Below are 14,728 nucleotides of genomic sequence, written 5' to 3'. Positions count from 1 at the left end.
CAATGACGCACAGGACCACGTGATCTCAGCCCCGTTTATTCCGGCTCTCCGCTCACTGCGCCGCTTTGGCCGCCCGCGCGCGTTTCTTCCTGACCAGCAGAGGGCGCTGGCTGCGCAAAATGGCGCTGGCGCGGCGCAGAGCCGCCTGCAATTGCGAGGGGTGGCCGTTAGGGGGCGCCCGAGAGATCGAGCAACAATAATGGGGGGGGGGCAGCGAAGACCCCAAACCTGACGCCTCCAAAACCCCACAAACCCCTCAACAACCCATAAAGCCCCCATGAGACCCCCCAACAACCCCCCATCTCCTATGTCTACTCACAAGCCCCCAATGTCCTCCCCCAATAACCCCTAACGTGCCCCCCATATCCCCCCCCAGCCCCACAAAATCCCCCCCAGCCCCTATTATCTCCCCCTACACCCCCCCCAATCCCCCCGACATCCCATTTCCCCCCCAATATCCCCCCAAGCCCCACCATATCCCCGGTATCCCCCCCAATATCCCCCCCAAAACCCCATATTCCCCTCATGCCCCCCAGCATCCCCCCAAAATCCCCCTAAACTCCCCCAATATCCACCCCAAATCCCCAATATCCCCTGCAGACCCCCCAGAATCCCCCTTCAGCCCCCCAACACCCCCCCATCAAACCCAATATTCCCTCCAACCCCCAATATCCCCCCCAAACCCCCCACATCCCTTCCAAACCCCCAATATCCATCCCCAAAACCCCCAATATCCCCCTTGACCCCCCCATATCCCACCCAAACTCCCCCAATATCCCCCCTGAAGCCCCCCATATCCCCCTCAAACCCGCCAATATCCCCCCAAAACCCCGCATATTACCCTCAACCCCCCCATATCCCCCCCAAACTCCCCTCATATCCCCCAGAATCCTCCCTCACCCCCCCATAGCCCCCCAAAACCCCCCAATATCACCTCCAACCCAATATCCCCCTCAATCCCCCCGAACGCCCCCCAAACTCCCCAATATCCACCCCAAACCCCCCAGAATCCCCCCCAAAACCCCCAATATCCCCCCCAAACTCCCCCAGAATCCGCCTTCAACCCCCCAATATCCCCTTCAAACCCCCCCATATCCCCCAACCCCCCAATATCCTTCCAAACCCCCCAGAATCCCCCCCAAACCCCCCAATATCCCCTCCAACCCCCCAATATCCCCCTCAACCCCCCCATACGCCCCCCAAACTCCCCAATATCCACCCCAAACCCCTCAAACCCCCCAGAATCCCCCTCAACCCCCCAATATCCCCTTCACACCCCCCAATATCCCCCTCAACCCCCACAAACTCCCCAATATCCACCCCAAACCCCCCCAAAACCCCTCAATATCCCCTCCAACCCCCTCATATCCCCCAACATTCCCTCCAAACCCCCCAAAATCCCCTCCAAACCCCCCAAAATCCCCTCCAAACCCCCCCATATCCCCCTCAAGCCCCCCAAACTCCCCAATATCCACCCCAAACCCCCCAGAAGCCCCCTCACCATCCTCAGGTCGGGTCTGTATCTGTTCTTCCTCACCACGTGCCTCAGGCTGCTGAGCGTGGCGCGGGCGTTGCGCCGGATGGTGATGCGGTCATAAGAGGCTGCAGGCTTACGTTGCCCTACAGACCACAAATTTAGGGGTTAATAAACGGGGAGGGGGCTTAAAGACCCCCCCCAAGGGGTGAGGGGAACAAACCTGAGCGTTTCTTGAGGACCACCAGCACCCCTTTGCCATCTGGAGCCGGTTCGACCCCCAGGGTCTTGCGGTGGATCAAGCCGTTGTAACGGAAGGAGTTGCGGGATTTCAGGTTGTTGGGTTCCTGGGGGGGGGGAAATGGGGGTTAGGGGGGTCTTATGGGGAACCTAAGGGGCTTATGGGGGTTCTTGGGGGTCCTGGGGGGAGAAAATGGGGGGTCATGGGGGTCCTAGGAGGCTTATGGGGGTCTTATGGGGAACCTAAGGGGCTTATAGGGGTTCTTGGGGGTCCTGGGGGGGGAGATGGGGGGTTATGGGGGACCTGAGGGGCTTATGGGGGTCTTATGGGGAACCTAAGGGGCTTATGGGGGTTCTTGGGGGTCCTGGGGGGAGAAAATGGGGGGTCATGGGGGTCCTAGGAGGCTTATGGGGGTCTTATGGGGAACCTAAGGGGCTTAGGGGGGTTCTTGGGGGTCCTGGGGGGAGAAAATGGGGGGTTATGGGGGACCTGAGGGGCTTATGGGGGTCTTATGGGGAACCTAAGGGGCTTATGGGGGTTCTTGGGGGTCCTGGGGGGAGAAAATGGGGCGTTATGGGGGTCCTAGGAGGCTTATGGGGGTCCTGGGTGGGGAAATGGAGGGCTTATGGGGGACCTGGGGTGCTTATGGGGGTCCGTGGGGGTGCTTATGGGGGGGAAATGGGGGGTTGTAGGGGACCTGGGGTGGTTGTGGGGGTCCTGGAGGGGATTATGGGGGACCTGGAAACATTATGGGGATCCTAGGAGGGAAATTGGGGGTTATGGGGGACCTGAGGGGCTTATGGGGGTTCTTGGGGGGGGGAAAATGGGGTCTAGGGAGCAGAAATGGGGGGTTATGGGGGTCCTAGGGGGCTTATAGGGGTCCTGGGGGGGCGAATGGGGGGTTATGGGGGTCCTGGGGAGGCAGGAGGGTGGGAAATGGGGGTCTGGGGGGGGATCCACGAGGCTTCGAAGGGTTCTGGTGTGGCTTAAAGTAGTAACGGGGGACCGCGGGGGTCCCTGGGGGGACAATGGGGGCTCTGAAGGATCCGGGTGGGTCTGAAAAGTCCTGGAAGGGGAATAGAAAAGATCGACGTGGCTCCGCGCTCACAGTGCTGTAGGTCTGGTGGTTCCGTTTGATGAGGAAACTCGAACAGTTCCGCACCACCATCCACTGCAGGTGGGCCGACATGGCGCTGCGGAGGGCGGCAGGGGCTCCTACTGTGGGTCCCGGCTTCGCTGCGGCCTACGGGGCCTACCGGAATCCGAACGGCTCGACGAGACCTACGGGGCAAAACGCGACCTGAGGGGTAACGCGGGGGCTGTGCGGTAACGCGGGGCAGCCCGAAGCCCCTCCCAAAGCCCCCCGCCCCCCCGGGGCTCGGTTACGGCCCCGCCGCGCCCGGAGCTCCACGCGGTACCTCCGCTCTCCTCCACCGCCGGAAGCGGAAAGAGCTTTCAATGGGCGGTTCCGGCCAAGACACCCTCCGTTCGGAGACTTCCGGTCTCCGTTCGGCAATCCTCGCCCGCGTTTCGGAAATCTCCGTCTGTCTTCGGCAATCTCCGCCCTCCGATCGTAAAAACCCGCCCCTCTCTGCTCGTCTCCACCAATCCCCGCTCTTCGCCAACAAGCCCCGCCCCCTTCCTTCTACCAATCCTCATTGCCTCCTCAGCCCCTCCCACCTCCCTCAGCGTTCGGCCATTTCCGCCGCTGTTCGGAAGGGCCCTCCGGGTCTTTCCGGCCGCGCTCGGCTTTCCCGCTCTTCTCCTGAGGCACGAAGCGCGAGGGGCTTCGGCGCGCCACCGTTTCGTTCATTAATTATCGATCGGATAATCAGCGCTCGGTAATTAACGGCAGTTTATTGGCGGTCTCTCGGTGTCCCGGCGCTGTTCCCGCGGCGCTCAGGGCCCCAGGCCGCGCAGCACGAAGGCGGCCAACAGCAGCAGGCACAGCTGCGGGCAGCCCCGCCCGTCAGGACCCCCCTCCGTCTCGGGCGGAGCCGGAAGTGACGCATTGCGCCCACTTCCGCCCCACTTCCGCCCCCCCGTGCCACACATCCGCCCCATCAGTGTCCTCCCCCAGCGATCCCCGTGTGCCCCACAGCCGCCCCATAAGCGACCCACAAGTGCCCCACATCTGCCCCACAAGTGCCCAGCTGCCCCCCAAGCGACCCCAGAATGCCCCCAGCTTCCCCCCACACCCCCAAGTGCCCCCTGCAGCCCCAGCTGCCCCCCAAGTGCCCCACCTCCGCCAGGCCGATCCCGACGCCTCCCCCCACGATGGCCACGAGGTTCTCCCTGACCCACAGGCGGGCGCTCTGCATGCAGCCCTATGGGGCAGAGGTAGGGGGGGGGCACGGCGGTCACCCCCATATGTGGGGCAGCAGCACGGCGACCCCCCCCCCAACGTCACCTCCCCCCCTTACCCTGCTGTAGGCGTCCCCGGGGGGCGCTGTGGGGCAGCGGCCGTGGGGCAGAGGGGTCAGAGCCGTGGGGCGGCTGTGGGGCGGAAAGCAGGAACAGGCGGGGGGGGGCGTCCAGTCCTGGGGGGAGAACCAACCGCAGCACGAGAGCTGGGGGGCAACAGGGGGGTTATGGGGGGTTATGGGGTGATGTGGGGCGGTTATGGGGTGATGTGGGGTGGTTATGGGGCGCTATGGGGTGGTTGTGGGGTGATGTGGGGCAGTTATGGGGTGCTATGGGGTGGTTATGGGGCACTATGGGTGGTTATGGGGTGGTGTGGGGTGGTTATGGGGTGACGTGGGGTGGTTATGGGGTGCTATGGGTGGTTATGGGGCACTGTGGGGTAGTTATGGGGAGATGTGGGGCAGTTATGGGGTGTTGTGGGGTGGTTATGGGGTGATGTGGGGTGGTTGTGGGGCACTATGGGGTGGTTATGGGGTGATGTGGGGCGGTTATGGGGTGCTATGGGTGGTTATGGGGCACTGTGGGGTAGTTATGGGGAGATGTGGGGCAGTTATGGGGTGTTGTGGGGTGGTTATGGGGTGATGTGGGGTGGTTGTGGGGCACTATGGGGTGGTTATGGGGTGATGTGGGGCGGTTATGGGGTGCTATGGGTGGTTATGGGGCACTGTGGGGTAGTTATGGGGAGATGTGGGGCAGTTATGGGGTGTTGTGGGGTGGTTATGGGGTGATGTGGGGTGGTTGTGGGGCACTATGGGGTGGTTATGGGGTGATGTGGGGCGGTTATGGGGTGATGGGGGTGGTTGTGGGGTGCTATGGGTGGTTATGGGGTGATGTGGTGTGGTTATGGGGCACTGTGGGGCAGTTATGGGGCGCTATGGGGCAGTTATGGAGTGTGCCATATGGGGTGCAGAAGGACAGATCTGGGGGAGTTGTGGGGCAGACATGGGGTGCAAGGAGGCAGCTATGGGGCAGCTGTGGGGCAGCTGTGGGGCAGCTATGGGGCAGCAGTGGAGCAGTTATGGGGCAGCTAAGGGGCAGTTATGGGGCAGTTATGGGGCAGCTGTGGGGCAGGTGTGAGGCAGCTATGGGGCAGCAGTGGGGCAGCTGTGGGGCAGTTATGGGGCAGCAGTGGGACAGCTATGGGGCAGCAGTGGAGCAGTTATGGGGCAGCTATGGGGCAGCTGTGGGGCAGCTATGGGGTGGCTATGGGGCAGCTATGTGGCACCTATGGGGCAGCTATGGGGCAGGTGTGGGGCAGTTATGGGGTAGCTATGGGGCAGGTGTGGGGCAGCTGTGGGGCAGTTATGGGGCAGGTGTGGGGCAGTTATGGGGCAGCTATGGGGCAGCCATGGGGCAGCTATGTGGTATCTATGGGGCAGCTATGGGGCAGGCGTGGGGCAGTTATGGGGCAGCTGTGGGGCAGTTGTGGGGCAGTTATGGGGCAGCTATGGGGCAGCTATGTGGTATCTATGGGGCAGCTATGGGGCAGGTGTGGGGCAGAGCAGACCTGGAGCTGCAGGGCGTCCCACCCGCGCTGTGCGGCGCTCGCTGCCCCCCCCGCCGTGGGGTAACCGCGGATCTGCTGCTGCGCCTGGGAGCCCAGCCGCCACCACAGCTGGGGGGCGGTTATGGGGCGGTTATGGGGCGGTTATGGGGCGGTTGTGGGGCAGGGACACACAGACAGGTATGGGGACGGATAGGGACACACAGGGACACGTAGGGACACAAAAGGACACAACGTCCACATGAAGACCCCATAGAGACCCCATGGGGACACAAAGGGACGCCATACAGACACAAAGAGACCCATAGGGACCCATAGGGACCCATAGGGACCCGTAGAGACGCATGAAGACCCATTGTGCCCCATAGGAAGGCATGGAGACCCATAGGGGCCCATGGAGACCCACAGAGACCCATAGAGACCCACAGAGACCCATAAAGACCCATAGGAACCCACAAAGACCCACAGAGGCCCCATAGAGACCCATAGGGACCCACAAGGACCCCATAGAGACCCACAGATACCCCATAGAGACACGTAAGGACCCCATAAAGAATCATAGAAACACATAGAGACCCCATAGAAGTCTAAAGACCCATAGAGACCCACTGTGCCCCATAGGAAACCATGAAGACCCATAGGGACCCTTGGAGATCCCATAGGAAACCTTTAGAGCCCCATAAAGACCCACGGAGGCCCCATAGAGTCCCTGCAAGAACCCACAGAGACCCATAGGCTCCATAGGGACCCACAGAGACCCATAGCGGCCCATAGAGACCCACTGTGCCGGGACCCACAGCGTTGGCTCCCATAGGCCTCTGACCCACGGCACTGGGACCCATAGAGTGACCCACACCTCCCTGCCCCACAGTGCTGTGCCCCACACCTCCCTGCCCCACAGCTCCCCGCCCCACAGTGCTGTGCCCCACACCTCCCCACCCCACAGCTCCCCGCCCCACAGTGCTGTGCCCCACACCTCCCTGCCCCACACGTCCCGCCCCACAGCCCATCTGCCCCACTCACGGCGCTGCGCTGTGTGTAGGCCATCACCCCCAGCACCACCTGTGCCAGCAGCAGCAGCAGCAGCAGCACCGCGAACTGCGGGCGGAGGGGGGCGGCTCAGCCCCACAGCGCCCCACATCCTGCCCCATAGCGCCCCACATCCCGCCCCATAGCGCCCCACATCCAGCCCCACAGCACCCCACATCCAACCCCATAGCGCCCCACATCCAGCCCCATAGCACCCCACAGCACCCCACATCCAGCCCCACAGCACCCCACATCCAGCCCCATAGTGCCCCACATCCAGCCCCATAACGCCCCACATCCAGCCCCATAGCACCCCATAGCGCCCCACATCCAGCCCCATATCCCACCCCATAGCACCCCACATCCAGCCCCACAGTGTCCCATAGTGCCACATAGCACCTCATAGCCAGCCCCATAGCACCCCACATCCAGCCCCATAGCGCCCCACAGCCCCATAGCCAACCCCATAGCCAGCCCCATAGCACCCTACATCCAGCCCCATAGCGCCCCACAGCCCCATAGCATCCCACTGCCAGCCCCATAGCGCCCCACCTCCAGCCCCAGAGCACCCCATATCCCACCCCATAGCGCCCCACAGCCCCATAGCCAACCCCATAGCCAGCCCCGTAGCACCCCACATCCAGCCCCATAGCACCCCACAGCCCCATAGCGCCCCATAGCCAGCCCCGTAGCGCCCTACATCCAGCCCCATAGCGCCCCATAGCCAGCCCCACAGCACTCCACATCCTGCCCCACTCACCACCCCCAGCATAGCCCACGCCCCCCGCAGGGCCCCCAGCCCCCCAGCCCCATAGACCCCGACCTCCCTGCCCCACATCCAGCCCCACACCCCGCCCCACGGCGCCCCACTCACCACCCCCAGCGGTGCCCGCGCCCCCCGGAGGGCCCCCAGCCCCCCCAGGGCCCCCATGGCAGCGCTCAGAGCCCCCGCGGCGCAGCACACGTAGGAGCAGGGCTGCAGCGCCAGCACCGGGTGTCCTGCAGCGGGGGGCGGCGGTCAGCGCCCCACAGGTGTGGGGCAGGAGACCCCCAAGTGTGGGGCAGGGACCCCCAAGTGTGGGGCAGAGACCCCCAAGTGTGGGGCAGTAGACCTGTAAGTGTGGGGCAGGGACCCCCAAGTGTGGGGCAGTAGACCTGTAAGTGTGGGGCAGGGACCCCCAAGTGTGGGGCAGAGATCCCAGAAGTGTGGGGCAGATCCCCCCCATAAGTGTGCGGCAGAGACCCCCAAGTGTAGGGTAGGGACCCCCAAGTGTGGGGCAGGGACCCCAGAAGTGTGGGGCAGAGCCCTCCAAATGTGGGGCAGGGACCCCCAAGTGTGGGGCAGAGATCCCAGAAGCGCGGGGCAGATCCCCCCAAATGTGGAGCAGGGTCCCCAAAAGTGTGGGGCAGGGACCCCCAATTGCGGGGCAGAGACCCCATAAGTGTGGGGCAGATCCCCCACACAAGTGTGGGGCAGAGCCCCCCAGGAGTGGGGCAGCCCCCCAGCCGTGGGTCTCACCCAGCAGCACGGCCAGGCCTTCCCCATCCAGCAGCATCCAGAAGCCGAGGGGCAGCAAAACGCTGCCAAGCGCCTGCGGTTGTGGGGCAGGACTTGGGGGGCGGCCCCACAAGCGTCCCCTTCTCAGCCCCACAAGTTCCCCCCTCCACCCCTCTTTGCCCCACAAGTGCCCCCCCCATCCCCACAAGCTCTCCCCTCCACCACCAGCCCCACAACTGCCCCCCCCAGCCCCACAAGTGTGTCATTTCCCCCCCTCAGCCCCATAAGTGTCCCCCCCACCCCCCAGCCCCACAACTGCCTCCCCACCTCCCCAGCCCCACAAGTGCCCCCCCTCACCGCCAGCCCCACAAGTGCCCCCCCCTCAGCCCCACAAGTGTGTCACTTCCCCCCTCAGCCCCATAAGTGTCCCCCCCACCCCCCAAATTCCCCCCCTCCCCACCAGCCCCACAAGTGCCCCTTCACCACCAGCCCCACAACAGCCTCCCCACCGCCCCCAGCCCCACAAATGCCCCCCCACCCCTCTCAGCCCCACAACTGCCTCCCCCCACCACCAGCCCCACAAGTGCTCCCCCCGCCCCACATCTGCCCCCCCACCCCCCCACCAGCCCCACAAGTGCCCCCCCTCACCACCAGCCCTATGTTGATGCAGATCAGAGCCCCCCGGGCCGCCCCCAGGCAGCTGCAGGCACCCATCGCTGGGGGGGGGGGGGGGAAGGGGGCTGAACCCCACGGCGCTGCCGGCTGTGGGGCAGGAAGTGTGGGGTGGGGCGGAAGTGGGGCGGGGGGGGAGAGCTGGGGGTGCGACCGCAGAGGGGACGGGCTGTGGGGCCGCTGGGGGGCCGCTATGGGGCTGGGTGTGCTATGGGGCCGCTATAGGGCTGCTATGGGGCTGCTATGGGGCTGGCAGGGCTATGGAGCCACTATAGGGCTGCTATGGGGCCGCTATGGGGCTGGGTGTGCTATGGGGCCGCTATGGGGCCGGCAGTGCTATAGGGCCATTATAGGGCTGCTATGGGGCTATGGGGCTTAGAGTGCTATGGGGCTGAAGCCACTATGGGGCTGCTGTGGGGCTGGCAGTGATATGGGGCCACTGTAGGGCTGCTAGGGGGCTGCTATGGGGCTGGCAGTGCTATAGGGCCATTATAGGGCTGCTATTTGGCTATGGGGCTCGCAGGGCTATGGGGCTGAAGCCACTATGGGGCCACTATGGGGCTGGGTGTGCTATGGGGCCGCTATGGGACTGCTATGGGGTGGGAGTGTTATGGGGCTGAAGCCACAATGGGGCTGCTATGGAGCTGAATATGCTACGGGGCCGCTATGGGGCTGGCAGGGCTATAGGGCCGTTATAGGGCTGCTATGGGGCTGGCAGTGCTACAGGGCTGAAGCCACTATGGGGCTGCTGTGGGGCTGGGTGTGCTATGGGGCCGCTATAGGGCCACTGTAGGGCCGCTATGGGGCTGGCAGTGCTACGGGGCCATTATGGGGCTGGAGCCGCCGTGGGCTCTTTTAGCACCTGAAGCAACATCTGAAATTACCGCCCTGCGCAGCCCCAAATTTCCCTTTTTTTACCCCAAAAAGAGGAACTGAGCCCCTCCCCCCCCCCTTTTTCCTCACAAAGGCCCAAATTTGGGCTTTTTTTCACTCAAAAAACCCACAAAACCAAAACCCCACACAAAATGTTTCTGCGGCGTTTGGCCACGGCCCCAAATCTGGGTTTTTTGGGAGGAGCTGAGTTTTTCGGCTGAGACCCAAAATCCGCTCTTTTCGCCCCAAAACAGAGCCCCGCGTTAAAAAAAAAATACATTTTTTAAAGAAAGGCGAATTTTACCCGATTTTGAGGCGTTTGAACGCAGCTCCGGCGCTGAGGGGGCCGCGCAAAACGCCGCCTTCCGCTCCCCCTCACACAGCTGTCGGGCGGGAAGCGCGCTGATTGGCCGGCGCCGCCGCTCCCCGCGCTCCGATTGGTTGCGAGGGTTGAAGCGGGAAAGCGGCTCCGCTCTCTGATTGGCGCCGTGGGTTGAGGTGGGAGCGCGTCCCATTGGCTAAGCAGGGAAGGAGGGCGGGACTAAGAAAGGAGGAAGAGCTGAGCTCGTTGCCATGGGAACAGAGAGGCTAGAGATCATTGGGCGGCCCCTGCCACGTGATCAGGGAGAGGCTCCGTCACGTGACACCGGCTCCCTTCTCACGTGACGAGGGGGAAATGGAGGCGACGGTGATGGCGGCGGCGGAGGGACCGGAACGGAGCGGCGGGAACGGAGCCGGGGGGGCGGAGCCCGAGGGAGGGGCGGAGCCGGGGGGAGGTGAGGGGGGGGGGTCCTGGGGGGCGGATATTCGGGGGGGGGGGGGTCGTGGGTTGGGGAGTCCGTGGGAAAGGGGCACTGATGGGGGGGGGGGAAATGAATGGGTGCACGTGGGGGGGGGCAATGAATGGGGGGGGTCACGTGGGGGGGGTCCATGGGGGGCCAATAAGGGGGGGGGTCCAAAGGGTGGGGGGTAATAAGGGGGGGGGGGGCAGTAGTTGGGAGGGGTCAGTGGGGGGGTAATTAATGGAGGAGTACGGGAGGGGGGGGGGCGGTAATTGGGGGGTGTAATTAATGGGGGGGGGTCCATCGGGGGGGGGCGGTAATTAATGGGGGGGGCAGTAGTTGGGGGATTAATAGAGGGGGGGTTTATGGGGGGGGGGTCCTTTGGGGGGGCAATAAGGGAGGTGGTCCATGGGGGGTCCATGGGGGGGGTAATTAATAGAGGGGTACGGGGGGGGGGGGAGGCGGTAATTGGGGGATGTAATTAATGGGGGGGTCCATGGGGAGGGCGGTAATTGGGGGAGGGTCCATGGGGGGGGGGGCAGTAGTTGGGAGGAGGTCCATAAGGGGTGCAGTTATAAGTTTGGGAGGAATTGGGGGGGGCACATGGGGGGGCAATAAGTGGGGGGGGGGTGTCAGGGGTAACGGGGGGGGGCAGTAAGGGGGTCCCGTGGCATTGCCCCCCCCCTGCCCCCCCCCCATTGCAGACCCCATGGAGGAGCTGATGAGGACGGGGGAGGTGCTGCTGCTGGGGTGAGTTGGGGGGGGGTCCCATGGGGGGGGGGAATAATTGAGGGGGGGCCCCTTCGGGGGGGGGTCTCACTTATGGGGTGCTGCTAGTTGAAGGGGGGGCTATGAAAAGGGGGGGGGTCACATGGGGGTGCCACTATTTGGGGGGGGGGTCCCGTGGGTCATTAAAAAGAAGGGGGGTGGACCCATAGGGGGGTTCTGCTATTTGAGGGGGGGTCCCGTGGGGGGGGGGACGACACTATTTGGGTGGGGGGTCACATGGGTCATAAAAAGGGGGGTTCCGTGGGGGTGTCCCTATTTGAGGGGGGGTCCCATGGCGGAGGATCACTAATTGGGGGGGGGGGGGGGGTCATATGGGTTGGGGGCACTATTTGAGAGGAGGGGGCCCATTGGGGGGGGGGGGTCATAATTTGGGAGGGGTCCCATGGGCCATTAAAGGGGGGGAGTCAGATGGGGGGGGGAGGGGGGGCTGCTATTCGAGGAGGGAGGGGGGGGTGCAATGTTGGGGTCATTATTTTGGGGGGGGGGTTCCAGTTGGAACGCCGCCATTTTGGGGTGGGGGATCCTATGAGGGGGGGAGGGGTCTCGTGTACTAAAGATGGGGGGGGGGGGGGGTCTGACGGTGCCCCACTCCGTGCCCCCCCCCCCCCCCCAGGTTCGTCCGGGACCGCCTGCAGCAGTGTGAGGACGCCGAGGCCCGGGAGTTGGGCCGGGCGGCTCTGGGGGGCCCGCAGGAATGGAGCCCCCAGACCCAAAAATTGGGGGAGCTGCTGCGACGCGTGGGGGATGAGCTGGACGGCAACGTGGAGCTGCAGAGGTATTTATTTTTTTGGGGGGGGGGCGGAATTATTGGGGGGGGGGGGCGAAGTTATGGGTGGGGGGCTTGGAGTGCGGGGGGAGCGATGTGGAGCTGCACAGCTACTTCCGCTATTGACCACATGACCTTCGTCCTCTCTCCCCATTTGCTCCTGCTGGCCTCGTGACTTTTACTCTCGCTCCCCATTGGCTCCTGCTTACCGCGTGACCTTCATTGTCCACCGCGCTGGGTTTCTGCTGACCCCATATCCTTCCCCCTCGCACCTCATTGGCTCATGCTGACCACATGACCCTCATTCTCTCTCTGCATTGGCTCTCGCTGACCCCAGGACCTTCACCCTGGTTTCCTACTAGACCCGCATGACCCGCGCTCGCTGTCTGCATCGGCTCTTAGTGATCTCGTGACCCTCCCGCTCGCGCCCCATTGGCTCTCGCTGACCACACGATCCTCTAATTCCTTGTTGCCTCCTGCTGGCCCTGTGGCCCTCCTTCTCGCTTCTCATTGGCTGCTACTGATCACATGACCGCCACCCCCAGTCCTTATTGGCTCTCGCTAACCACATGACCACCACCCTCACTTCCCATTGGCTCCCACCGACCACACGATCCCCGTGTTCCCTATTGCCCCCCGCTGACCCCGTGACCCTCTCCCTCGCTCCCTATTGGCTCCCGCCGGCCACATGACACTCACCCTCGCTCCCCATTGGCTCCCGCTGAGCTCTGCCCTCCCCCCCCCCCAGGATGATCGCTCAGGTCGGCTGCCACGCCCCTCGCGAGGTTTTCTTCCGGGTTGCGGCGGAAATGTTCGCGGACGGTACTTTCAATTGGGGCCGCGTGGTGGCGCTCTTCTACTTCGCCTGCAAACTCGTCATTAAGGTGCGGCGCCGCGCAGCGCCCCCAGCGGCCGGGCGGCGTCATTGCACCCCAGAGCCGCGTTGGTTCATTACCCCTCATTAACGACCCCATTAATTACCCTCCCTCATTCATCGTCTCATCCCCTTTTTATCGCCCCCGCCGCTAATTATCAGCCCCGCTCGCTGCCCATCCGCCCTCCTCCCACTCCTTAACGAACCCCACGCGCTAATTACCGCTAATTACACACCTTATTAACCACCCCCTAATTAACCACCCCACTAATTATCCCTCCCACATCTCCCTCTACCCTCTCAACACCCCCCCTCCCCCCTCCGTTACCTCTCCCAACCCCACAACCCCCCTCCCACCGCTCCCTAAAGAACCCCGCCTGCTAATTAGCGCTAATTAACGCTAATTAACGCCCCGCAGGCGCTGTGCACCCGCCTCCCGCAGGTGGTGCAGACGCTGCTGGATTGGACGGGGCAGTTCCTTCGTGAGCGAGTGCTGGCTTGGATCAAAGCTCAGGGCGGATGGGTACGTGCCCCCCCCCCCCCCTAATTAATTAATTAACTACCGGGTTAATGAACTCTCATGAACGCTAATTGACGCCCCCTCAGGACGCGCTGCTGTCCGCCTTCGGCCCCCCCACGTGGCGCAACGTCACCATTTCCGCCGCCATCATCATCACCGCCTCCTTCACCCTATGGAGGATGGCGTAGGGGGGGGGGGGCATGGAGACCCCCCCCAAAAAATGGACCCCCCCCCCCCCAAAAATGGACCCCCCCCAAAAAAAGGGTGGGGCTGGATCCCCTTCCCTGCTTGGAGGTGGCTTTTTTTAATTAGCGATGATTAATTAGGATAAAAAAGAAGGGGGGGGGGGTGATGGGGGCTCCTCCCCCACACGGCTCTGCCCACTGAAGTCTATGGGGGGGGGGGGGGGTTCCTGTTGTCCCCCCCCCTCCATTGGACCCCCATAAAATTTGGGGGGGGGTCTCTCTGTGCCCCCCCCCCCCCCGCATTAAAGCTCACGGGGGTCTCTCAGCTCCCATGGGACCCCCATAATATTTGGGGGGGGGTCCAGGGAGACCCCATAATATTGGGGGGGGGGGGGGGGTTTCCCTGTGCCCCCCCCTCCAATAAAGCCTATGTGACCCCTGTGTGCCCCCCCCCATAGAACACTCCATACAATCTTGGGGGGGGTCCCGCTGTGCCCCCCCCCCCATTGAATCCCACGGGGGTCTCCCTGTGCCCCCCCCCCAACCCCAAAATAGAACGAAGGGGGGGGGGGGGGGCTGCACAAAGGGCATTAAATTGGGACCCCCCCCCTCCAATTAAAATCTCCCTGCCCCCCCCCCTTCCCCACTGAACCCCCCCCCCCATTAAAGTCTATGGGACCTCCCCGTGCCCCCCCCCCCCAAAATAAAATGAAGTTTTGGGGGGGGGCACAAAATGGGCATTTATTGAGACCCCCCCCCAATTATTAAAGCCTCCCTTTTGCCCCCCCCCCACAACGACGCTTTTTTTTTGGGGGGGGGGCACACAATGTGCATTTCCTGGGACCCCCCCCCCCCGCAATGAAACCTATGGGCTTCTCCCTGTGGGACCCCCACCCCAAATAAAGACGGACTGGGGGGGGGGGGCACTTTTTAGGGCATTTTTTAGGACCCCCCCCCAGTTTTTCTCTCCCTTCAATCAGGTGAAACCCCGCCCCCTCCCCCCCCCGTTTGGTGCTTTGGGGGCGGTGACGTCACTGATGGCGTCACGTGACCCCCCTCCACTCAGTGCCGGGGGGGGGGGGGCCTCAAAATCCCCC

General features: G+C 63.6%; 3 protein-coding genes across 4 annotated transcripts; 1 reads left to right on the top strand and 2 right to left on the bottom strand.

Moving 5' to 3' along the window:
• Positions 1-20: 20 nt before the first annotated feature.
• Positions 21-3,232, bottom strand: RPL28 (ribosomal protein L28). The gene is made up of 5 exons (XM_090127597.1): positions 3,134-3,232; positions 2,824-2,996; positions 1,698-1,821; positions 1,502-1,620; positions 21-145 (listed from the first exon to the last, which is right to left on the bottom strand). Exons 2-5 carry the CDS (start codon positions 2,902-2,904, stop codon positions 53-55), a joined length of 417 nt encoding a protein of 138 aa, XP_089983723.1. The 5' UTR covers positions 2,905-2,996; positions 3,134-3,232; the 3' UTR covers positions 21-52.
• A 321-nt stretch (positions 3,233-3,553) lies between these two features.
• Positions 3,554-8,920, bottom strand: LOC149914285 (leukocyte antigen CD37-like). Of its 2 annotated transcripts, XM_090127594.1 has the most exons (8): positions 8,819-8,920; positions 8,192-8,264; positions 7,547-7,671; positions 6,667-6,741; positions 5,647-5,754; positions 4,139-4,285; positions 3,959-4,042; positions 3,554-3,665 (listed from the first exon to the last, which is right to left on the bottom strand). In XM_090127594.1, exons 1-8 carry the CDS (start codon positions 8,882-8,884, stop codon positions 3,615-3,617), a joined length of 729 nt encoding a protein of 242 aa, XP_089983720.1. In that variant the 5' UTR covers positions 8,885-8,920; the 3' UTR covers positions 3,554-3,614. The 2 variants fall into 2 exon arrangements, with proteins under 2 accessions (XP_089983720.1, XP_089983721.1); XM_090127595.1 differs by lacking the exon at positions 6,667-6,741.
• A 1,350-nt stretch (positions 8,921-10,270) lies between these two features.
• Positions 10,271-13,664, top strand: BAX (BCL2 associated X, apoptosis regulator). Its single transcript, XM_090127596.1, has 6 exons — positions 10,271-10,491; positions 11,202-11,247; positions 11,900-12,061; positions 12,801-12,936; positions 13,345-13,449; positions 13,533-13,664. The coding sequence occupies exons 1-6, from the start codon at positions 10,392-10,394 to the stop codon at positions 13,632-13,634; spliced, it is 651 nt and encodes a 216-aa protein (XP_089983722.1). The 5' UTR covers positions 10,271-10,391; the 3' UTR covers positions 13,635-13,664.
• Positions 13,665-14,728: the final 1,064 nt, after the last annotated feature.

Source organism: Phasianus colchicus, chromosome 31 (genome assembly GCF_987193195.1).
Source record: "Phasianus colchicus chromosome 31, bPhaCol1.hap1.1, whole genome shotgun sequence".
NCBI lineage: Eukaryota > Metazoa > Chordata > Aves > Galliformes > Phasianidae > Phasianus > Phasianus colchicus.
The sequence above is the reverse complement of the archived record's forward strand: the minus strand, read 5'-3'. Positions and strand labels throughout refer to the sequence as shown.